The sequence below is a fragment of the Oncorhynchus kisutch genome, unplaced genomic scaffold, assembly GCF_002021735.2.
Source record: "Oncorhynchus kisutch isolate 150728-3 unplaced genomic scaffold, Okis_V2 scaffold1267, whole genome shotgun sequence".
Taxonomy (NCBI): Eukaryota; Metazoa; Chordata; class Actinopteri; order Salmoniformes; family Salmonidae; genus Oncorhynchus; species Oncorhynchus kisutch.
The window spans coordinates 56,486-81,833 of NW_022263212.1; the positions used below are offsets into that span (position 1 = coordinate 56,486).

A 25,348-nucleotide genomic window follows, 5' to 3' on the forward strand; every position below is an offset into this window, starting at 1 on the left:
AGAGCACTGTAAGAATGGCCCATGTTCTGAATTCTGTCACTGTACAATTAAAAAGTGCTGAACAAATATATATATCGACTACATCCATCCTAGCTCACTCATTAATGTCTTAAACAAAATTACGGATTGCCTCTTATCAACTTGTCGTCCCCTTATGCCATAGTTTGCACATCTCAATTGACAGTATAAACCACATTTGTTAAAGCAAGTCAGCCATATATAGATATTTTTTTAAAGGCAGTAAATGAGGCTGAATGTACTGTTTCGCTGCCGGACAAGGCTCAGCTGATAGCCAAGTGTAGCTGTGATATTGTGCAATTAATGTATTGTTTAGTGTTGTGCATTGGCTTTGCTGGCATGCATCCCACAATTTTATTTTCCTCTACCAAGATTTACATGCTAAAATCGCCACTGGATAGTGTACATAGATAATCAGATGCTAATAATACTATAGCTAGATAATACTACCATAATAACATTTATAGACAGATGAACAACAGACCTCATTGATGGAGTTCAGTTTCACATCTTGCTGAGACTTGAGGAATCCAAATGCTTTCCCTCCTGAAATGATATGAGGATCAACTCAGAAAACGTGTTACTACTCACTTCCTTATTGGTGATCTATCCACACAACCCACAAATTAATTGATTGATTTAGCTAGAACACTGTATTTCTTTAATAAATTGTTTATAAAATCTGTGGAGTGCATATCGACAGAAAGACAGACAGACGGACTGACAGCGTGAGATGAGACATATGACACAGAGACTTACCTTGCAAATGTTTGTCCATGTCAATCTGCTGTTATTTGGTGGATCATAGAGTAGTCAAAGGGACCAGGGGTGGCTGAGCGTTGTGTCATGAACACTGAAAGTGTAAAGTATGTATCTGTATTTTGTGACAGAAGAGGAAGTGTGGTGAGTTAAAGTTAGAGTGTGGTCATTTGCTAAGTTCCCCTCTCACATCCACTCCCAGCAGACGGAACAGACAGAGAACAAAGAGAGTCTATGGAGGGGACAATGAACTAAGGGGTTTGCATTTGACATACGCTAGACTAGGCTACCAAATAAACACTGCACACTACATTATTGTCTACATGTTTTTTTTAAACTATTCAAGTCCTTTCAGCAAAACATGCAATCACTTTTCATGTCTTAAGAACAAATTCTTATTTTCAATGACGGCCTAGGAACAGTGGGTTAACTGCCTGTTCAGGGGCAGAACGACAGATTTGTACCTTGTCAGCTCGGGGATTTGAACTTGCAACCTTTCAGTTACTAGTCCAACCACTAGGCTACCCCGTATAGATTTAGGTACAAGGAAGGAATGCATATAATTATTTTTACTTAACTAGGAAAGTCAGTTAAGAACAAATTCTTATTTACAATGACGGCCTACCTCGGCCAGTTGTGTGCAGCCCTATGAGACTCCCAATTACAGCCGGATGTGATGCAGCCTGGATTTGAGCCAGATACTGCAGTGATGCCTCTTGCACTGTCTTAGACCACTGCGCCACTCTGGATGTAACATGTAACAGTACGGTTAGGCTAAGTATTGTAGAACTAATTGGATAAATGTGAAAATTACAGGGCTCCTGAGTGGTACAGGGTCTAAGGCATTGCATCTCAGTGAATGAGGCGTCACTACAGTCCCTGGTTCGAATCCAGGTTGTATCACATCTGGCAGTGATTGGGAGTCCGTCATTGTAAATAAGAATTTGTTCTTAACTGGCTTGTCTGTTTAAATATATGTATATTATTTTAAGCAAATAACTTGTTCTCAGTCTTTGACACTAGATGGCACTGTTAAGCATATAATCTTCAAAACAACATTATTTTTATGTGGGAGGGAAGTCAATAAATGTTTCCCCGCAAATGTGTATTCATGACCCATATAGAAACTAGGCCTTGGAGAACTGAGATTGGACTCTGAGATGAGAGACTAACTTGATAAGGAACTTCACACACTCACATGGATAATGGCACTGTTTCAGTCAAAAGGGTTATCAATACTTCTGTTGATCATCAGAACACAGTTTGCTGGTGAGTAGTCATTTTTGATTAAATTGCACTTGATTTAATTGTCTGAAAGTAATTTTTAGAGCAGTATGCATATTTAAAAAGTTAATATACTAATTTGATCTATTTTTTCCCATAATTTCCCAGGTGCTGAGTCTTGTTCTCATGTAGATGCGCCACAATTCATCACAGCTACTCAGGAAGAGGTAGCTGTCCTCCCCTGTTTCACATCAATCCACAAAGATTTAGCAGCCAGAGTGAAATGGACAAAACTTTCACTTAAACCTGAGGACATCTTGGTGTGGCCTGATAATCCCTCTGTGGCCCATAAATCAGAACGTGTGGCCTTCGAGTCGGGAGCGGATGTTGTGGTGGCTGGAAACCTGTCCCTGTCTCTAAGAGATGTAAGGAAATCTGACGAAGGGCTTTATAGTTGCAAGGTTTGGTTGGGATGGAGTTGTGTCCATGTGAAAAACATCACTCTAAAAGTGAAAGGTAAAATTATATATTCCATTTCTTTCTATGTAAGTGTCAAATAAAAATAGAGTCAACCTTGTTTGAGTAAGCCTCTCCTCTCTTCCAAAGAATGCAAAATTCTACATTCAGTTATGGCAGCACACAATGGGATAGCTACCCTGCCTTGCCTGTTGAACATGACTACAGGAAATCCCCAAATATCATCGGTGACCTGGGCAGAGATCAAGGGAGACAGTGAGATCCAAATACTTCAATACCCTACAGATATCTCCAACCAAACATTCCTAGGAAAAAGGGTGAGCTTTGGAGGGAATCTCAGTTCAGGAGATGCATCTTTGGCTCTCTCCATGGTGGAGTACAGTCACAGCCAATGGTACAGATGTAGGTTGCAGATGGGACAAAATGAACGCTGCTTTGAGGTCAAGCTGCAGGTTAAAGGTGAGTATGTGCTAGTACATTCTTATTCGGAATATACAGTGCATTCGGAAAGTATTCAGACCCCTTGACTTTTTCCACATTTTGTTACATTACAGCCTTATTCTAAAATTGATCAAATTGTTTTGTTTCCTCATCAATCTACACACAATTCCCCATAATGACAAAGCGAAAACAGGTTTTTAGAATTTTTGCAAATGTATAAAAAAACATAAACATAAATAGATTATTTACATAAGTATTCAGACCCTTTGCTATAAGACCGAAAATTGAGCTCAGGTGTATCCTGTTTCCATTGATCATCCTTGAGATGTTTCTACAACTTGATTGCAGTCCACCTGTGGTAAATTAAATTGATTGTACATGATTTGGAAAGCACACACCTGTCTATATAAAGTCCCCAGTGGTAAATTAAATTGATTGTACATGATTTGGAAAGCACACACCTGTCTATATAAAGTCCCCAGTGGCTACCAGTCATTCATTTTTAATCCTTGTCATATGAAGAGAAATAATGAAGGGAAATTATAGATAAAACATATCAGTACTCATCGGCCATTGGAAATAAACATTACACAACAATTTGGAAATCGCAAATTCAACAACGAGTGGTTTGGAAAGAATCAGTGGCTAACTGTAAGCATTGGAAAACAATCATTAGCCTTCTATTCAGTGGAGTGGCTGTGGGGTGCCAAGTCTAAGATTAATGGTCTCTTTTCCTAGTTTAAAATGATAAACGTTCAACATTGGCCATGCTGTCAATGAAGCATGATTTGTGCCGTGCTCAAAACAACTGTTAACTCGAAACTGCAAAATCTGTTGAAGACTCTGGGAAAACGAGCTATGGCTGTGAACATAAGTTCTGTCCACGGTATGTCCACGAAGGACCGCTGGGCAACCTTCCTCTTCAGGTGAGCACAGCACAACAAGGTGAGTCCAAAAACGTCTTGTATGCTGTTGCATAAATGATGTAATATGCCAGGGAGATATGTATAGTGTAGCTAAGAAATTAGTACACTGTATGTTGTGTAGTAAGCTGTTAGTAGCCCATGTGCCTCATACTAATAATTTTGTATATTTTCACCTCTTAATTTTGCCTATTGTTCTGACTTGGTGGTGCACATGTAGCCGTTAAAATGTAATCATCTAATTTTGTAAGAACTTTCATTGTCTGCTTATATGCCCCCTTTATTTATCCTACGGTTCTGACTTGGTGTACATGGAGATCACTGTAAGAACGGCCAATGTTCTGAATTCTGTCACTGTACATTTTAAAAGTGCTGAACAAATAGTTATATTGACTACGTCAGTCTTAGCTCGCTCATTAATGTTTTAATCGAAATTCTGGATTGACTCTTATGCACTTGTCGTCCCCTTATGCCCTAGTTTGTACATAGTTTGTACATCAATTGTCAGTAGAATTCACAGTTGTTTAAGCAAGTCAGCCATATCAGCTATGTTTTTTTTAAAGGCAGTAAATGATGCTGAATGAACCGTTACGCTGCCAAACAAGGCTCTGCAGATAGCCAGGTGTAGCCGTGGTAAGGTGTTGGGACTGCTGTTGGGGCTCTGGTGTTTGGACAGCTTTATGTAGGCCCTAACAGTTTGTGGGCACCGTTTGTCACTGGTATAGTGCAATTAATATATTGTTTAGTGTTGTGTTGTGTAGTGGCTTTGCTGGCATGCATCCCACTTCTTTTTTGTTGTTGCCCCATCAAGATTTACATGCCAAAATCGCCACTGAAGGTTCCACAGTTGACAGTGCATGTCAGAGCAAAAACCAAGCCATGAGGTTGAAGGAATTGTCCGTAGAGCTCAGAAACAGGATTGTTTCGAGGCACAGATCTGGGGAAGGGTACCAAACAATTTCCGCAGCATTGAAGGTCCCCAAGAACACAGTGGCCTCCATCATTCTGAAATGGACTCTTCCTAGAGCTGGCCAAACTGAGAAAAAGGGGGAGAAGGGCCTTGGTCAGGGAGGTGACCAAGAACCCTATGGTTACTTTGAAAGAGCTCCAGAGTTCCTCTGTCGGGTGGCAGCATCATGCTGTGGGGATGTTTTTCAGCGGCAGTGACTGGGAGACTAGTCAGGATTGAGGGAAAGATGAACAGAGCAAAGTACAGGGAGATCCTTGTTGAAAGCCTGCTCCAGAGTGCTCAGGACCTCAGACTGGGGTGAAGATTCACCTTCCAACAGGACAACGACCCTAAGCACACAGCCAATAGAACACAGGAGTGGCTTCGGGACAAGTCTCAGAATGTCCTTGAGTGGCCCAGCCAGAGCCCGGACTTGAACCCGATCGAACATCTCTGGAGAGACCTGAAAATAGCTGTGCAGCTACACTCCCCATCCAACCTGACATCTGGAGAGGATCTGCAGAGAAGAATGGGAGAAACTCCCCAAATACAGGTGTGCCAAGCTTGTTGCGCCATACCAAAGACTCAAGGCTGTAGTTGCTGCCAAAGGTGCTTCCACAAAGTACTGAGTAAAGCGTCTGAATACTTATGGAAATGTGATATTTACGGTTTTTATTTATATGTATTTGCAAACGTTTCTAAAAAAAAATGTTTTGCTTTGTCCTAATGGGACAATTTGTGTGTAGATTGATGAGGGGGAAAAAAAACATTTGATACATTTTAGAATAAGGCTGTAACGTAACAAAATGTGGAAAACGACAAGGAGTCTTACTTTCCGAATGCACTGTATCTATATTTGTCAACCATTGCATTAGCAATTTGATGTTCTATAATGATCCTTTTCTACCATTGAATCAGAACAGGAAGAGAACCTGGTTGTTCGGACTTTCACCACAACTGAACTAACAAACCCTGGTAGGTGTACAATGTTGTTCTCTTATTTGTGTCTTTTATTTATTCAAAATAACAAATCTACTGAATGTATTTGTGGACATATTTATCACCACTGGGTTTAGAGGACAAGAGACACACGACAGGCTTTACACTCAGTTCAATCAAATAAGACCATGAATGACTGTCATCATATTATACTGATGCTCTACTCAGCAGTTACTGCCAGGGGGAGTCCAGAAAGAGTTGCGACTGCTACAGTTGGAACGGCTACTATAGCGGCTTCATCCATGTGTGTGATTGTCATAATGGCTCTTACGCTGGGATTGATCATTTGCCTCAGACGCCGCAGACACTCAGGTATGTACGGACACTACTCTGGTTTATATTGACCTGGTAAAGTAAGGCTAAATGTTTTAAAACACACAGTATTATTGTATTGTGAATCTGCCTCTCTCTCTTTCTCAGATGGAGATGAGTCTGACTGGAATACTTATGAAGATGTACAAGACCCAGGTAAGCCTGTTGATTATGTCTCATCCTGAATGTGCTCAGAGGGCTCCTGGTCCACCTAAATAACGTCTTCATCTATTCTTTTCACAGCAACGGGACCCAATTGTTTGTATTCACTTGCAGAGTTTGACCAGAAGGACAACCTAGGCACTTGTGAGTTTTTTTCCACAATATTTTTGTAAAAAAATGTTTAACTTGGGCCTCGATTCAATCCGGACCACAGTAGATCCGCGTTATAGCACAATTGGCATTTAAAGGCAATGCTTCCTGGTTCACGGATATAGCACTCACGGTAAAATGCATATGTCAGCTCAATCGGAAATAACCTTTAAACATCAAGCACGCTAAAATGCGGATCTTTCGCGATCTGGATTGAATCTAGGTTCTGGTCACTGTCTGAGTCCAGGTTCAAATGTTTCTAACACCTTCAGTTCTGTAAACAATTAACATTTCATTCAATTGTATTTATTTTGATTTATTTCAGTTCAATGGCAGTGAAAAGAATAATCATCTTCCAATCAACACACCATGTCTTACCGAACCCTTCACAAAACATCTGTAAATGCTTTCTTATGATATTCACCCACTTATCTTTCAACCCCTGGTATATCCTACATAGTATTACACAATAACAATCTTATCTTTCAACCCCTGGTATAGCCTACATAGTATTACACAATAACAATCTTATCTTTCAACCCCTGGTATATCCTACATAGTATTACACAATAACAATCTTATCTTTCAACCCCTGGTATATCCTACATAGTATTACACAATAACAATCTTATCTTTCAACCCCTGGTATATCCTACATAGTATTACACAATAACAATCTTATCTTTCAACCCCTGGTATATCCTACATAGTATTACACAATAACAATCTTATCTTTCAACCCCTGGTATATCCTACATAGTATTACACAATAACAATCTTATCTTTCAACCCCTGGTATATCCTACATAGTATTACACAATAACAATCTTATCTTTCAACCCCTGGTATAGCCTACATAGTATTACACAATAACAATCTTATCTTTCAACCCCTGGTATATCCTACATAGTATTACACAATAACAATCTTATCTTTCCACCCCTGGTATAGCCTACGTAGTATTACACAATAACAATCTTATCTTTCAACCCCTGGTATAGCCTACATAGTATTACACAATAACAATCTTATCTTTCAACCCCTGGTATATCCTACATAGTATTACACAATAACAATCTTATCTTTCAACCCCTGGTATATCCTACATAGTATTACACAATAACAATCTTATCTTTCCACCCCTGGTATAGCCTACGTAGTATTACACAATAACAATCTTATCTTTCAACCCCTGGTATAGCCTACATAGTATTACACAATAACAATCTTATCTTTCAACCCCTGGTATAGCCTACGTAGTATTACACAATAACAATCTTATCTTTCAACCCCTGGTATAGCCTACGTAGTATTACACAATAACAATCTTATCTTTCAACCCCTGGTATATCCTACATAGTATTACACAATAACAATCTTATCTTTCAACCCCTGGTATAGCCTACATAGTATTACACAATAACAATCTTATCTTTCAACCCCTGGTATAGCCTACGTAGTATTACACAATAACAATCTTATCTTTCAACCCCTGGTATAGCCTACATAGTATTACACAATAACAATCTTATCTTTCAACCCCTGGTATAGCCTACATAGTATTACACAATAACAATCTTATCTTTCAACCCCTGGTATAGCCTACATAGTATTACACAATAACAATCTTATCTTTCAACCCCTGGTATAGCCTACGTAGTATTACACAATAACAATCTTATCTTTCAACCCCTGGTATAGCCTACGTAGTATTACACAATAACAATCTTATCTTTCAACCCCTGGTATAGCCTACGTAGTATTACACAATAACAATCTTATCTTTCAACCCCTGGTATAGCCTACGTAGTATTACACAATAACAATCTTATCTTTCAACCCCTGGTATAGCCTACGTAGTATTACACAATAACAATCTTATCTTTCAACCCCTGGTATAGCCTACATAGTATTACACAATAACAATCTTATCTTTCAACCCCTGGTATAGCCTACATAGTATTACACAATAACAATCTTATCTTTCAACCCCTGGTATAGCCTACATAGTATTACACAATAACAATCTTATCTTTCAACCCCTGGTATAGCCTACATAGTATTACACAATAACAATCTTATCTTTCAACCCCTGGTATATCCTACATAGTATTACACAATAACAATCTTATCTTTCAACCCCTGGTATAGCCTACATAGTATTACACAATAACAATCTTATCTTTCAACCCCTGGTATAGCCTACATAGTATTACACAATAACAATCTTATCTTTCAACCCCTGGTATAGCCTACATAGTATTACACAATAACAATCTTAGTTGTGAAATAATCAAATGGATGAGGTGACCAATTGTATTTAGCTTGATTTGATTGGACATATTCCTTTATTTGTTACCCCATGGTGGAACAACTTTTGCTGATGCTTTTCTACACCAAATGATGTGTAGTTGGGAGCTGTTCCAGACAGAGAGACATGCTGTTCTGGGGTTTTTACTTGTATTGCTAATGCTCACACACTGCCATCCTGCATTAAATAAACACACTTATCTGTTCACTCTCATGTATTATGTGTCTTGTCTCAGTCCCATACATCTACAGTTTTACACTGCTGAAGAGAAGCTACCAGGTTTCATGTGGGATGTGAAAGTCAGCAGAGTGATGTTCAAGACAGGAGGTGGGGTGACTTAGCCATCAACCCCCACACTGAGGAGTCATACTGAATGTGTTCCTGTAACCAACTTATGTCGGGGTTTTTAACTGTGGTAACTGGTGATATTCTATAGAGGTTCTTTTCTTTATGAATTTATTTCCATCATAAAAAACAACCTGCATAGACTTGATGTCATGGTGACACTTATAATGTTCCAAACCACAAAACAATGCAAAGTACAAAGTAGTCAAATTAGATTTAAAACTCAACTAATAGCCTAAAGATAGAGGACATGACATTACACTCAGTTCCCAGCCTGCAGAAGATCATAGAAACTGTTGTTGGTTACTCCGGAAGGTTGAATTGGTTGATCTTGAATCTCGTCATAGAGATGAGTCTGCGAAAAAAAGATGGAATGTGTAAAACCAGTTGAATTTAGTTCACCAACATGGTGAAAGGATTAGAAGACATTTAGTCAAATTTGATGTCACGTTGTAGGCATACTCAATTGGGCTTCACTTGTTAGTGAATTACATAGTTGTGTTTAATTGAATCCTTACCATTCCAACAGGTGTCTGCTGTTCTTCTCCTTCTATAGGCAAAGAGGGACAAATGTCAGCTTTATTTCACATGAATTTAATTCCGATGATATGGCTTTCCTTTTCACTGCTGTTCATTACTGTAGGTTTAATCAAGGATGCAACATCCAAATGGCAGTTTTGTAACACACACAATCTAACCAGTGAACAAATACGTACGAGCGGCACTTCCCTTGCCCTGCCTCTTCCAATACACGCCCCCTCCAACAGCACAGAGCAGCAGTAGCAGAAGGACTGACCATACCACTGCAGGTAGAACATGACCTATTTTGCAAAGACGTGTAAAGTCACAAATACTGTATTACAACTCAATATCTTATCACAACATCACAGTAATGAAAGAATATAGCCTCAACACAGATCATGGCTATGCATTGTTCCAAACTACTTTCAAAAGTCTTACCTCTCTGGATGGTCCACTCCTTTACAGCCATTTCAACCCCCTCTCTGAGCACGGCGCAGGCTATCTTCTCTGTGCCCTGGCGGTCAGGGAGGAAGAGTTTGGAGATGAGGGTGTTGTTATGTCCTATAGGGCCACTCTGCAACCCATCCTGGCCACTGTGAATCCAGGATAAATTGAAGTCTCCACAATCTTCCACACAGGTGAGTGAGCAGGTCAGGGTGAGATTGTTTCCGTCTGTGGTAGCATACTCTGCAGATACTGAGTAGAACAACAAGAAGATCTACTTGATATCAGGACAAAGCAGTGATGTAGTTTGTGCCGTTACCCTAATTTACTAAGTTTATACATAGTGTAAGGCACTTATTTATGTCTCAATGGTACAACCCATTGACACTCACCATCCAGAGTGTGTAGTAAGATTCTGTTCTGTTGCGAGCAGTTGTAGAGCCCAGAATGCAGTGTTTTCACATTGCTGATGACCAAAGACCCGTCTTGGCTGATGTGAGATGCAGGAAGGTGACCCTGAGTTCCAGCAGAGACATCGCCTGACCGAGACAGACTGGACAGTGACCTTTGACCCAGAGTCCACTGGAATCTGCTGCCCACCTCGAGAGAGGAGTGGGTGGCACAGGGAAGTGATACTGACTCACCCACTGCGACAAACACTTCCTCTATACCTCCTGAAAGAGAGAGAGAGAGAGAGAGAGGAGGGAGGGGAATTTGGTTGCAATATACTACTGTGTTAATGCAAATATGATGCAATACTACATAGTTCCAAACATACCTGTAATTTCTGTGGTATAGCTGAGGGACGTCTTCACAACCTCTCCTTCAATCAGTTGACACCGCCACTTCCTGTGATGGTCTGTCTTCCTGACACCTCGGATGGTCAGCGTAGAGAAGCAAGCAGATGAACGTTCGGTTTGAAATCTCTCTCCCTGTAGCACTGTATTGGCCTCATTCAGCCAATTCAGCTTTATTTCACTATGGTTGCATTGTGGGACAAGGCCTGAGAATATATTCAGGTAACATTGGAGCTTGATATCCATCTCTGGTGCTGTATTGGTGTCTGTTGCCAGAGTAACTGGTAAAAAAAATGTAAATAATGGTGACAACACTCACTCAGAAATAGTGTGTATAAAGACGGACAATTTAGGTTGATCATAAATGGTAACATACTGTTGAGAAGCTGAAGAGAAACACTTGAACTGGTAGCCCCATCTCCACAGGTGTAAACTCTTCCATCATCTATTTCAAGAGGTTGAATATGTAGAGAGCAGTCCTGTCCCACTTTCAGTCGACTTCCTGAGTTTGGACCATCGGCTTTCACCTTGCCTGATAGTTCTAATTGGTTATCAAACCCATCTTTCACTACACTCCAGGTAACAGAGGAGCAGGAATTGATGTAGGATGTACCACATGGTAAACGCACACTGTCTCCAATTGAAGCAAAGATTCTTGTGAGCCTACGGTCTTTTGAATAGTGTAAAAACAAGTGTTACAACATTTCTGATAACAAAATTAATAGGGAATCAATAAATATTTTATTTAAAATATGTTTTAAAAAATCTAATGTTAAAGGAGTCTTATTTACCAGATGACTGGAGTCCAAGTATAGTCTGTAAAAGCATAGAGAGACACAGTTTTAAGTACAGACACATCTCTCCGTCTTGTGATTTTCTTTTGACAGTTTGTGTTGTCATTCAGGAAATTACAAGTTCTCACTCATCTTCTCTTTTTTCCCCAACTTCTAGAAATACCAGGCATCATGCCCTGGTATATTTTAACCAAGTAGGCCTGATTGTTTTGCTCTTCCCCTTTCCATTCAGTTCTATTTGAAATCTTATGTTTTATAATCTACCCTACAAACACAAGACTGTATGAGGCGAAAACATTTACGAATTGAGATAAACCATGCAGAAAATTATGGCATTTCCCACCAAACGGATGTTATATAAATTCCATGACTGTAAAGAATATTCTACTATTCTCCCATATTACATTTATTAGATTTATTTTAAAAAATCTGCCTGCTCATTGATTGATTTATTGAATTAAATCAGCATAGCAGGAAGAGGCTACATGTTTTGAATGGGGCCAGGAGTTCAACTGTTTCCCTAGCGATCATACAACAACATTCCAAAATGTATGTCACAATGACAGGGTCGCGCTGTTGGCTACGGTTGTACAGGTACCTATATGACGTCACCGTTTATCAACGCGGAAAAGACGTCCAGATGTTCGGATTGAACAAAGCTAAACTGGGCCTTGAACATAAACCCGTGCGCGGCCATTTCGAGTCAAACGCTCCGTTTCTTCGGCGCAAGGTCATGAAAATGAAAGGAACCAGTAAAAGGGCGGAAGAGAAGGGTGAGTTATTCTAACCATCTCAACAATTTCAGTATAGGCAGTCACTAATCAATATTCAGTGTTGGAAAAAGTACCCAACTGTCATACTTGAGTAAAATACCATAATATATCAAAAGTGAAAGTCACCCAGGAAATTACTATTTAAATGTACTTAAGTATCAAAAGTAAATGTAATTGCTAAAATATACTTAAGTATCAAAAGTAAAAGTATAAACCATTTAAAATTCCTTGTATTAAGCGAACCAGATGGCATCATTTTCTTGTTTTTTAAATTTAGCCAGGGGCACACTCCAACACTCAGACATAATTTACAAACAAACATGTGTGTTTAGTGAGTCCGTCAGATCAGAGGCAGTAGGGATGACCAGGGATATTCTCTGTGTAGTGAGTCCCCCAGATCAGAGGCAGTAGGGATGACCAGGGATGTTCTCTGTTTAGTGAGTCCTCCAGATCAGGGGCAGTAGGGATGACCAGGGATGTTCTCTGTTAAGTGAGTCCTCCAGATCAGAGGCAGTAGGGATGACCAGGGATGTTCTCTGTTAAGTGAGTCCTCCAGATCAGAGGCAGTAGGGATGACCAGGGATGTTCTCTGTTTAGTGAGTCCTCCAGATCAGAGGCAGTAGGGATGACCAGGGATGTTCTCTGTTAAGTGAGTCCTCCAGATCAGAGGCAGTAGGGATGACCAGGGATGTTCTCTGTTTAGTGAGTCCCCCAGATCAGAGGCAGTAGGGATGACTAGGGATGTTCTCTGTTTAGTGAGTCCTCCAGATCAGAGGCAGTAGGGATGACCAGGGATGTTCTCTGTTTAGTGAGTCCGTCAGATCAGAGGCAGTAGGATGACCAGTAGGGATGACTAGGGATGTTCTCTGTTAAGTGAGTCCTCCAGATCAGAGGCAGTAGGGATGACCAGGGATGTTCTCTGTTTAGTGAGTCCGTCAGATCAGAGGCAGTAGGGATGACCAGGGATGTTCTCTGTTTAGTGAGTCCTCCAGATCAGAGGCAGTAGGGATGACCAGGGATGTTCTCTGTTTAGTGAGTCCGTCAGATCAGAGGCAGTAGGATGACCAGTAGGGATGACCAGGGATGTTCTCTGTTTAGTGAGTCCGTCAGATCAGAGGCAGTAGGATGACCAGTAGGGATGACCAGGGATGTTCTCTGTTTAGTGAGTCCGCCAGATCAGAGGCAGTAGGATGACCAGTAGAGATGACCAGGGATGTTCTCTGTTTAGTGAGTCCGTCAGATCAGAGGCAGTAGGATGACCAGTAGGGATGACCAGGGATGTTCTCTGTTTAGTGAGTTCGTCAGATCAGAGGCAGTAGGATGACAAGTAGGGATGACCAGGGATGTTCTCTGTTTAGTGAGTCCGTCAGATCAGAGGCAGTAGGATGACCAGTAGGGATGACCAGGGATGTTCTCTGTTTAGTGAGTCCGTCAGATCAGAGGCAGTAGGATGACCAGTAGGGATGACCAGGGATGTTCTCTGTTTAGTGAGTCCGTCAGATCAGAGGCAGTAGGATGACAAGTAGGGATGACCAGGGATTTTCTCTGTTTAGTGAGTCCGTCAGATCAGAGGCAGTAGGATGACCAGTAGGGATGACCAGGGATGTTCTCTGTTTAGTGAGTCCGTCAGATCAGAGGCAGTAGGATGACCAGTAGGGATGACCAGGGATGTTCTCTGTTTAGTGAGTCCGTCAGATCAGAGGCAGTAGGATGACCAGTAGGGATGACCAGGGATGTTCTCTGTTTAGTGAGTCCGTCAGATCAGAGGCAGTAGGATGACCAGTAGGGATGACCAGGGATGTTCTCTGTTTAGTGAGTCCGTCAGATCAGAGGCAGTAGGATGACCAGTAGGGATGACCAGGGATGTTCTCTGTTTAGTGAGTCCATCAGATCAGAGGCAGTAGGATGACCAGTAGAGATGACCAGGGATGTTCTCTGTTTAGTGAGTCCGTCAGATCAGAGGCAGTAGGATGACCAGTAGGGATGACCAGGGATGTTCTCTGTTTAGTGAGTCCGTCAGATCAGAGGCAGTAGGATGACCAGTAGGGATGACCAGGGATGTTCTCTGTTTAGTGAGTCCGTCAGATCAGAGGCAGTAGGATGACCAGTAGGGATGACCAGGGATGTTCTCTGTTTAGTGAGTCCGTCAGATCAGAGGCAGTAGGATGACCAGTAGGGATGACCAGGGATGTTCTCTGTTTAGTGAGTCCGTCAGATCAGAGGCAGTAGGATGACCAGTAGGGATGACCAGGGATGTTCTCTGTTTAGTGAGTCCGTCAGATCAGAGGCAGTAGGATGACCAGTAGGGATGACCAGGGATGTTCTCTGTTTAGTGAGTCCGTCAGATCAGAGGCAGTAGGATGACCAGTAGGGATGACCAGGGATGTTCTCTGTTTAGTGAGTCCGTCAGATCAGAGGCAGTAGGATGACAAGTAGGGATGACCAGGGATGTTCTCTGTTTAGTGAGTCCGTCAGATCAGAGGCAGTAGGATGACCAGTAGGGATGACCAGGGATGTTCTCTGTTTAGTGAGTCCGTCAGATCAGAGGCAGTAGGATGACCAGTAGGGATGACCAGGGATATTCTCTGTTTAGTGAGTCCGTCAGATCAGAGGCAGTAGGATGACCAGTAGAGATGACCAGGGATATTCTCTGTTTAGTGAGTCCGTCAGATCAGAGGCAGTAGGATGACCAGTAGGGATGACCAGGGATGTTCTCTGTTTAGTGAGTCCGTCAGATCAGAGGCAGTAGGATGACCAGTAGGGATGACCAGGGATGTTCTCTGTTTAGTGAGTCCGTCAGATCAGAGGCAGTAGGATGACCAGTAGGGATGACCAGGGATGTTCTCTTGATAAGTGCTTGAATTGGTCCATTTTCTGTGCTACTAATCATTCCAAATGTAATGAGTACTTTTGGGTGTCAGGGGAAATGTATGGTGTTAAAAGTACATTCTTTTCTTTAGGAATGTAGGGAAGTCAAAGTCAAAGTTGTCAAAAATATAAATAGTAACATAAAGTGCAGATAACCCAAAAAACGACATAAGAAGTACTTTCTAGTATTTTTACTTAAGTACTTTACACCCCTGTCAATATTTGAAATGATTTTGTCAAACCAAAGCCAATGTTGTTGGCCTTCTTGTGTTTGCAGTTACAGTAGACCTACATCAACAGTGAAAACTGCTGCAAAAGCAAAAGTCCTTTGACCAATTTTCCGTCTGAAAGAACCCTGTGTGCTGAATCTGTTCTCTTTCATTTTAGGCTATGCCGCTCCCTATGATCCATTCTTCAGTGGACCAGTACGAAAGAGGTTTGTGCAGACTCATCATTGGTTGTTTGCCTTCATTCAATCTCGATTTCCATTTGGCCTATTTATGGTTTGCGTCCCAAATAGCAACCTATTCCCTACACTAGGGCAGTACCTTTATCCAGGGTCTTTATAGGTTGAAATTTGGGACATATACATACCATTTGTATTTTTTTCTAGCATTGATTAAAAAAATGCACTGCTAAAATCACAGCATATGCAGAAGCACACATACAAAATCATGCTCACATTACATCTTAGATTTGTGTACAACTCTTTTGAATGCGGACATGCTAGCTAGCTGTCATGTGGATTAAGTCCACCTTGTTCAAGCATATGAATCAGCTGATTTCATTTCTTTGTGTCATTTCAGGAGCTGCACAGATCTGATCTGCTGCATACTGTTCTTGGCTGTCATAGCTGGTTACATGGTCATGGGAGTTCTGGGTAGGGAAGTCTTCATCATCGTTTGAAGATGGCATGACTCATCATATCATATCTGTTTTATCCCCTGTCATAGCTGGTTACATGGTCATGGGAGTTCTGGGTAGGGAAGTCTTCATCATCGTTTGAAGATGGCATGACTGTCATCCTATGATATCTGTTTTATCCCCTGTCATAGCTGGTTACATGGTCATGGGAGTTCTGGGTAGGGAAGTCTTCATCATCGTTTGAAGATGGCATGACTGTCATCCTATGATATCTGTTTTATCCCTTGCTCATCTAAAAAGTCAGTATCTGATTGTCAATGTCAACATGACAATGAGAGAGACGATTCCCCTGTATACAGTTCGGCCATCTTTTTAGTGTACAGCACAGTAGGCCTAGCTACATCGACCGAACCACTCTGAAAGTTCACAGGAACTCAAAATGAAACCCTGTTATGGAAGTGTGTGATATGATTTCCTCTGGTTCTCCCTCCCTTCATCAGCCTGGTTGTTTGGAGACCCTCGCCATGTTCTCTTCCCCAGGAACTCCACCGGAATGTTCTGTGGAGTGGGAATGAATAGGTGAGTAGCCGTATGTTATGTCTATCTAGCTATAGGTCCTATGTTACTGTATGTCTACCTAGTTATAGGTCCTATGTTATGTCTACCTAGTTATAGGTCCTATGTTACTGTATGTCTACCTAGTTATAGGTCCTATGTTATGTCTATCTAGCTATTGGTCCTATGTTATGTCTATCTAGCTATAGGTCCTATGTTATGTCTATCTAGTTATAGGTCCTATGTTACTGTATGTCTACCTAGTTATAGGTCCTATGTTATTGTATGTCTACCTAGTTATAGGTCCTATGTTATGTCTATCTAGCTATTGGTCCTATGTTATGTCTATCTAGCTATAGGTCCTATGTTATGTCTATCTAGCTATTGGTCCTATGTTACTGTATATCTACCTAGTTATAGGTCCTATGTTATGTCTATCTAGCTATTGGTCCTATGTTACTGTATGTCTACTTAGTTATAGGTCTTATGTTATGTCTATCTAGCTATTGGTCCTATGTTACTGTATGTCTACCTAGTTATAGGTCCTATGTTACTGTATGTCTACCTAGTTATAGGTCCTATGTTATTGTATGTCTACCTAGTTATAGGTCCTATGTTATTGTATGTCTACCTAGTTATAGGTCCTATGTTACTGTATGTCTACCTAGTTATAGGTCTTATGTTATGTCTATCTAGCTATTGGTCCTATGTTACTGTATGTCTACCTAGTTATAGGTCCTATGTTACTGTATGTCTACCTAGTTATAGGTCCTATGTTATTGTATGTCTACCTAGTTATAGGTCCTATGTTATTGTATGTCTACCTAGTTATAGGTCCTATGTTATTGTATGTCTACCTAGTTATAGGTCCTATGTTATGTCTATCTAGCTATTGGTCCTATGTTATGTCTATCTAGCTATAGGTCCTATGTTACAGTATGTCTGCCTAGTTATAGGTCCTATGTTATTGTATGTCTACCTAGTTATAGGTCCTATGTTACTGTATGTCTACCTAGTTATAGGTCCTATGTTACTGTATGTCTACCTAGTTATAGGTCCTATGTTATGTCTACCTAGTTATAGGTCCTATGTTACTGTATGTCTACCTAGTTATAGGTCCTATGTTATGTCTACCTAGTTATAGGTCCTATGTTACTGTATGTCTACCTAGTTATAGGTCCTATGTTATGTCTACCTAGTTATAGGTCCTATGTTATGTCTACCTAGTTATAGGTCCTATGTTACTGTATGTCTACCTAGTTATAGGTCCTATGTTATGTCTACCTAGTTATAGGTCCTATGTTACTGTATATCTACCTAGTTATTGGTCCTATGTTACAGTATGTCTACCTAGTTATAGGTCCTATGTTACTGTATGTCTACCTAGTTATAGGTCCTATGTTACTGTATGTCTACCTAGTTATAGGTCCTATGTTATTGTATGTCTACCTAGTTATAGGTCCTATGTTATGTCTATCTAGCTATTGGTCCTATGTTACTGTATGTCTATCTAGCTATAGGTCCTATGTTATGTCTATCTAGCTATAGGTCCTATGTTATGTCTATCTAGCTATAGGTCCTATGTTATTGTATGTCTACCTAGTTATAGGTCCTATGTTATGTCTACCTAGTTATAGGTCCTATGTTATTGTATGTCTACCTAGTTATAGGTCCTATGTTATTGTATGTCTACCTAGTTATAGGTCCTATGTTATGTCTACCTAGTTATAGGTCCTATGTTATGTCTACCTAGTTATAGGTCCTATGTTATTGTATGTCTACCTAGTTATAGGTCCTATGTTATGTCTACCTAGTTATAGGTCCTATGTTATTGTATGTCTACCTAGTTATAGGTCCTATGTTATTGTATGTCTACCTAGTTATAGGTCCTATGTTATGTCTACCTAGTTATAGGTCCTATGTTATGTCTACCTAGTTATAGGTCCTATGTTATGTCTACCTAGTTATAGGTCCTATGTTATTGTATGTCTACCTAGTTAAAGGTCCTATGTTACTGTATGTCTATCTAGCTATAGGTCCTATGTTACTGTATGTCTACCTAGTTATAGGTCCTATGTTACTGTATGTCTACCTAGTTATAGGTCCTATGTTACTGTATGTCTACCTAGTTATAGGTCCTATGTTACTGTATGTCTACCTAGTTATAGGTCCTATGTTATGTCTACCTAGTTATAGGTCCTATGTTACTGTATGTCTACCTAGTTATAGGTCCTATGTTACTGTATGTCTACCTAGTTATAAGTCCTATGTTATGTCTACCTAGTTATAGGTCCTATGTTACTGTATGTCTACCTAGTTATAGGTCCTATGTTACAGTATGTCTACCTAGTTATAGGTCCTATGTTACTGTATGTCTACCTAGTTATAGGTCCTATGTTATGTCTACCTAGTTATAGGTCCTATGTTATTGTATGTCTACCTAGTTATAAGTCCTATGTTATGTCTACCTAGTTATAGGTCCTATGTTATTGTATGTCTACCTAGTTATAAGTCCTATGTTATGTCTACCTAGTTATAGGTCCTATGTTATGTCTACCTAGTTATAGGTCCTATGTTACTGTATGTTTACCTAGTTATAGGTCCTATGTTATGTCTACCTAGTTATAGGTCCTATGTTACTGTATGTTTACCTAGTTATAGGTCCTATGTTACTGTATGTCTACCTAGTTATAGGTCCTATGTTATGTCTACCTAGTTATAGGTCCTATGTTATTGTATGTCTACCTAGTTATAAGTCCTATGTTATGTCTACCTAGTTATAGGTCCTATGTTATGTCTACCTAGTTATAGGTCCTATGTTATTGTATGTCTACCTAGTTATAGGTCCTATGTTACTGTATGTTTACCTAGTTATAGGTCCTATGTTACTGTATGTTTACCTAGTTATAGGTCCTATGTTATTGTATGTCTACCTAGTTATAGGTCCTATGTTATGTCTACCTAGTTATAAGTCCTATGTTATGTCTACCTAGTTATAGGTCCTATGTTACTGTATGTCTACCTAGTTATAGGTCCTATGTTATGTCTACCTAGTTATAAGTCCTATGTTATGTCTACCTAGTTATAGGTCCTATGTTATGTCTATCTAGCTATAGGTCCTATGTTATGTCTACCTAGTTATAGGTCCTATGTTACTGTATGTCTACCTAGTTATAAGTCCTATGTTATGTCTACCTAGTTATAGGTCCTATGTTACTGTATGTCTACCTAGTTATAGGTCCTATGTTATGTCTATCTAGCTATAGGTCCTATGTTATGTCTACCTAGTTGTAGGTCCTATGTTACTGTATGTCTACCTAGTTATCGGTCCTATGTTACAGTATGTCTACCTAGCTACAGGCCAAGCATCAGAAAACATGGATGAGTCCTAACCAGACCTATAAGGTGGTGCACTCTAAAGGGATATAGGATGCCTGTCAGGATGCTGGAACAGTGGCCTGGATGTGCAGTATGCTAACTCATTGAGTGTCTGAAAGAGATCAAGTTGAGACAACTCAGTCTTTGTTTTTAACTTTGTCTTGTCAGAGACCAGCCCAGGATGATCTATGTGGACATACTGAAGTGTGCCACGACCACCAAGGTGATGGCAGCAGCGCTCGGAGGCACACAGTGTCCCACCACACAGGTCAGACTCCGTTTGACCAGAGTCACGTAGGACATATGATGTAACAGATAGGACATACTGCATAGGGTACAACATGTAGCTTAGGACATATACCACTTCATGTAATAGTCAACAGTATGGGGCCACATCATTTGGGGAATAGGGTTTAATTTGAGATTTGACTCACTCTCTCTCTTGATGGTTTCACTCACACTTTCGTTACCTGCGGGAAATCAACGTTTGCCGTACACTAATGTCTGGTCCCTCCCATCTCTCTGTTCCTTTCTCTGCAGGTGTGTGTCCCTAAGTGTCCGTCTCACTTCTGGATGCTGTCTGCTGCTGCCTATGACCCCGACGCCAATCCCAAAGACTTCTTCCATCAGCAGTACTGTGACCACAGCCTCAACCTGACTACCACTACCTGGGTACAGGGCATTTTACACTGTTATCAATGTGCTTATAGAGACTGGAACTGGGTGTGTGGGACCATTAGTCCCAAGCAATCTGTCAAGCATAGCTACATTACAGTGTAGCTTATGTCTGTGTTTCATTCTGAGTTAAAGGGTTTGGTTGATTGGAAAACATTTTAATTTGAGGCATTGATTAGAAACAGATGTAGTTTCTACATGATTGCGTTTGTTATACAGTTGTTCTGTATATTGGCCATCCTTGTAGTCATGTTTGGTCCTGTACTCTCTTTTTCAGACTGTCCAAGAGATCCTTGATGCAGAACTTTGTCCGTCCTTCCTTGTTCCAAGTAAATCAGGTGAAGTAGTTTAACATGGCATCCATCCTCACATCTATTGATAGGACTGTTAATGTGTACATTAAATAATAGTTAAATAAAGGTTCAATCAAATAAAAAGGATGTCTACATAATCATGGTACAGAGGAGGAAGTGAAACAGCAGGAAACTGAGGTGAATCCACTCTGAACCTTTTCCTCACTCTACTCGTCCGTATGTTGCCGTTTGAATCACTACAGCTCTGGGGAGGTGTTTGCCCAGTCTACATGCTCTCAAAAGTGCTCCTTCCAACTTCACTCTGCCCGGAATGGCCTCCGTCAACGAGACAGTCAACAGCATCAGAAGCGCCATGGGGTTATCATTCATCCAATGAACTAATATTCTCCTGTAGATACTATACGCCTGTGTCCCAAATGGCACTCTTTTCCTTTTGTAGTGCACTATTTTTGACCAGGACCCATAGGGAATAAGGTGCCATTTGGGACACAGCATATGTGTAGCTAAACAGATCATCACTGTCCCCTAACCTACTATATCTTTCCATTATTCCAGCTCACTGATATCAGGCTTCAACAGAAAGGCTGTAGGAGTGAGGGTCTTTGAGGACTTTGCCTCCTCCTGGTACTGGATCTTACTGTAAGTCTGAGCTTCCAACTATCTCACAGTGGGTACATAGTACTACATAGAGCCATGGTACTACATAGAGCCATAGTACTACATAGAGCCATGGTACTACATAGAGTCATGGTACTACATAGAGCCATAGTACTACATAGAGCCATGGTACTACATAGAGCCATGATACTACATAGAGCCATGGTACTACATAGAGCCATAGTACTACATAGAGCCATGATACTACATAGAGCCATGATACTACATAGAGCCATGGTACTACATAGAGCCATAGTACTACATAGAGCCATGATACTACATAGAGCCATGGTACTACATAGAGCCATAGTACTACATAGAACCATGGCACTACATAGAGCCATAGTACTACATAGAGCCATGGTACTACATAGAGCCATGGTACTACATAGAGCCATGATACTACATAGAGCCATGGTACTACATAGAGCCATGATACTACATAGAGCCATGGTACTACATAGAGCCATGGTACTACATAGAGCCATAGTACTACATAGAGCCATGGCACTACATAGAGCCATGGTACTACATAGAGCCATTGTACTACATAGAGCCATGGTACTACATAGAGCCATAGTACTACATAGAGCCATGGTACTACGTAGAGCCATAGTACTACATAGAGCCATGATACTACATAGAGCCATGGTACTACATAGAGCCATGGTACTACATAGAGCCATGGTACTACATAGAGCCATAGTACTACATAGAGCCATGGTACTACATAGAGCCATGGTACTACATAGAGCCATAGTACTACATAGAGCCATGGTACTACATAGAGCCATAGTACTACATAGAGCCATGGTACTACATAGAGCCATAGTACTAAATAGAGCCATAGTACTACATAGAGCCATGGTACTACATAGAGCCATGGTACTACATAGAGCCATAGTACTACATAGAGCCATGGTACTACATAGAGCCATAGTACTACATAGAGCCATGGTACTACATAGAGCCATGGTACTACATAGAGCCATAGTACTACATAGAGCCATGGTACTACATAGAGGCATAGTACTACATAGAGCCATGGTACTACATAGAGCCATGGTACTACATAGAGCCATGGTACTACATAGAGCCATGGTACTACATAGAGGCATGGTTACATGGAACTCTATTCCACATCAAGTAACTCACGCAAGCAGTAAAATCTGATTTGAAAAACAGATTGACTTACAGGAGCAATTAGGGTTACGTGTCATGTTCAAGGGAACAGTGGCAGATTTTCCACTAGTCGGCTCTTAACCGCTAGGCTACCAGCCGCGCCAACCGTCAACAGCCAACCGGTACTAACGCTAGTAAACCAACCAACAGTAAATCTTGTCAGTCTACCAGCACCAACTAGTCCACTGGTGTTTTACACTGTATGTCTATACCATGCCTGAGCTGTCTCTGTTCCAATATCCACACTATCCTACCACTTAGTATGAAGCAATGTGTTGACCATGTATTAGAAGTGGTATGTCAGTATAGACATTGGATGTCTAGTTGTTTGCAGTGGTCTGGTGGTTGCTCTGGACAGTTGCTTGTCAACCAACCAACACTAATGCCAGTCAGTCAGAGTGTTTAGCATGCCCATACCATGCCTCAGCTGCTCTCCAACAGTTTGCTGCGTGCTGTGTTTGCAGTGGTCTGACGCTGGCTCTGCTAGTCAGTGTGGTGTTCCTGTTGCTGCTGAGGTACCTGGCCATTGTCCTGGTCTGGATTCTCATGGTGGGACTTCTGGTGGTGGGAGGCTACGGTAAGTCTGGCTCATACAGCCCTGCAGCCTGGCCTGGACTAAATTATGTGGATCATATGTAGGGATCAAGTGGTGGTGGTGTCTGTCTGTCTGTCTGTCCGCTTGCAGACAAGAAAGACAAGGGTCAACATGCTTTGCTTACTATTTTGACTTTCCAATGTTTTGTATCTAGCAATCACTATTTTATACTCACATACTGGCCTTATCTGGTTTTCTGTTCAATCTAGAATTATGACATCATTTGCATAATGGGTTCTTCTCCTCCCCAGGAATATGGCATTGCTACTCAGAATACTACCATTTCAGCACTTCTAAACTGAAGTTCGGGGATCTAAGCTTCAATACAAATATCTCAGTCTACCTTCAAGTCAAAGAGACCTGGCTTGCTTTCTGTGAGTTTGATCATTATGTACTGTCTATGGGTTATATTGGGCCTATATCAGTGGAGGCTGCTGAGGGGAGGACAGCTCATAATAGTATCTGGAACGAAGCGAAATTGTGTGTTTGGTGTATTTGATACCTTTCCACTCATTCCGCTCCATCCATTACCACAAGCCCCTCCTCCCAAATTAAGGTGCCACCAGCCTCCTGTGTCCAAAGATTGGCATATGTTTCTATTTAATTTAACCTTTTTTTTATCCAGAATGTCCCATTGAGGTCAGAGGACCTCTTTTACAAGGGAAACCTGGCCAGCTCAATAAAAAACACTATTTCTTTCTTTCCTCAGTGATCATCCTGTGTGTGTGGGAGTCCATTTTGATTCTGGTGCTTAGTTGTCTCAGGAGGAGACTCTCTGTTGCTGTTGCTCTCATGGAGGAGTCCAGCAGGTCGGACATTGCCTCAGATTTGATTTATTGTATTTGTTAGTGTTTTATCCTGTATGAAATGATGTGTAATGTGTGTGTTCTGTCGGCAGGGTGGTGGGTTACCTGATGTCCACCCTGCTCTACCCTCTGTTTACCTTTGTTCTGCTGGTGGTGTGTGTGGCCTACTGGGGAATGACCTCCCTGTATCCTTTGGCCCATCATACATGGGGTTTCCATTTCCAATGCTTTCTAATGCATAAGCTAACTGGTTATTTGCACTGCTTATTTTGTCATGTGTGTTTTAGCCAGGGGTTGGAACAGAACAGAAAACGAGAAAAGAACAAAATTTTTTAGAGGAACAGAGAGAGAATCGGGAACGAAAGTGATCTATACTGTTCTGGAACAGAACTGTAATTTTAAAAGCATGGGAACCGGTTAATAACGTTCTTTTAGGTTCCAGGCATTTTTTTACAGTCCCACAAAAAAACGCAACAAAGCACCTATGCAAAGCGTGTCTGTCACTCAGAAACGTATTCCAGTGTCTGCCTGCCAACTGAAAATCTTTACCCGTGTGTGTAGGCTACCTCCCCCTTCCCCTCCGAAGTATAGTTTACTGTAGCCCCTCCCCCTCCAAAGTATAGTCTACTGTAGCCTCCCCCCATGGAGTACAGTCTACTGTAACCCCCCCATCCGGAGTATAGTCTACTGTAGCCCCTCCCCCTCCAAAGTATAGTTTACTGTAGCCTCCCCCTCCAAAGTATAGTCCACTGTAGCCCCTCCCCCTCTGAAGTATAGTCTACTGTAGCCCCTCCCCCCAGGAGTGCAGTCTACTGTAACCCCTCCCTATCCGGAGTATAGTCTACTGTAGCCCCTCCCCCTCCAAAGTATAGTCTACTGTAACCCCTCCCTATCCGGAGTATAGTCTACTATAGCCCCTCCCTATCCGGAGTATAGTCTACTGTAGCCCCTCCCTATCCGGAGTATAGTCCACTGTAGCCCCTTCCCCTCTGAAGTATAGTCTACTGTAGCCCCTCCCCCCAGGAGTGCAGTCTACTGTAGCCCCTCCCTATCC

General features: G+C 41.2%; 3 protein-coding genes and 1 long non-coding RNA gene across 8 annotated transcripts in view; 2 read left to right on the top strand and 2 right to left on the bottom strand.

The window, feature by feature from the left end:
• Nucleotides 1–454: 454 nt before the first annotated feature.
• LOC116365617 (uncharacterized) lies at nt 455–1,444 on the bottom strand. The gene is made up of 3 exons (XR_004208130.1): nt 1,403–1,444; nt 778–892; nt 455–564 (listed from the first exon to the last, which is right to left on the bottom strand). It is a non-coding gene; the product is annotated as an uncharacterized LOC116365617 (long non-coding RNA).
• A 451-nt stretch (nt 1,445–1,895) lies between these two features.
• On the top strand, nt 1,896–8,932 carry LOC116365616 (uncharacterized). 2 transcript variants are annotated; one of them, XM_031818148.1, is made up of 8 exons: nt 1,896–2,046; nt 2,170–2,517; nt 2,608–2,937; nt 5,710–5,766; nt 5,959–6,102; nt 6,211–6,258; nt 6,346–6,408; nt 6,740–8,932. In XM_031818148.1, exons 1-8 carry the CDS (start codon nt 1,983–1,985, stop codon nt 6,751–6,753), a joined length of 1,068 nt encoding a protein of 355 aa, XP_031674008.1. In that variant the 5' UTR covers nt 1,896–1,982; the 3' UTR covers nt 6,754–8,932. The 2 variants fall into 2 exon arrangements, with proteins under 2 accessions (XP_031674008.1, XP_031674010.1); XM_031818150.1 differs by having other exon boundaries at nt 1,899–2,046; nt 5,962–6,102.
• LOC116365615 (uncharacterized) lies at nt 6,699–11,732 on the bottom strand. Its single transcript, XM_031818147.1, has 8 exons — nt 11,625–11,732; nt 11,210–11,503; nt 10,815–11,114; nt 10,429–10,710; nt 10,031–10,288; nt 9,787–9,891; nt 9,589–9,620; nt 6,699–9,425 (listed from the first exon to the last, which is right to left on the bottom strand). Exons 1-8 carry the CDS (start codon nt 11,689–11,691, stop codon nt 9,333–9,335), a joined length of 1,431 nt encoding a protein of 476 aa, XP_031674007.1. The 5' UTR covers nt 11,692–11,732; the 3' UTR covers nt 6,699–9,332.
• The window catches only part of LOC116365613 (choline transporter-like protein 4), a 34,464-nt gene continuing 20,610 nt past the window's right edge, over nt 11,495–25,348 (top strand). For 3 of the 4 annotated variants that reach the window (XR_004208129.1, XM_031818145.1, XM_031818143.1), the window contains exons 1-13: nt 11,495–12,400; nt 15,656–15,704; nt 16,075–16,148; nt 16,633–16,711; nt 20,234–20,333; nt 20,606–20,737; nt 21,018–21,078; nt 21,297–21,411; nt 21,610–21,693; nt 23,358–23,470; nt 23,740–23,862; nt 24,198–24,297; nt 24,387–24,479. Coding sequence is in view for 3 of the 4 variants with exons in the window: in XM_031818145.1 (XP_031674005.1) it covers nt 12,175–12,400; nt 15,656–15,704; nt 16,075–16,148; nt 16,633–16,711; nt 20,234–20,333; nt 20,606–20,737; nt 21,018–21,078; nt 21,297–21,411; nt 21,610–21,693; nt 23,358–23,470; nt 23,740–23,862; nt 24,198–24,297; nt 24,387–24,479 (1,349 nt within the window). In the remaining variant the exon portion in view is untranslated. Of the gene's footprint in view, nt 12,401–15,655; nt 15,705–16,074; nt 16,149–16,221; nt 16,351–16,632; nt 16,712–20,233; nt 20,334–20,605; nt 20,738–21,017; nt 21,079–21,296; nt 21,412–21,609; nt 21,694–23,357; nt 23,471–23,739; nt 23,863–24,197; nt 24,298–24,386; nt 24,480–25,348 lie in introns of those variants that run through there. The other variant, XM_031818144.1, reaches the window with a different exon arrangement.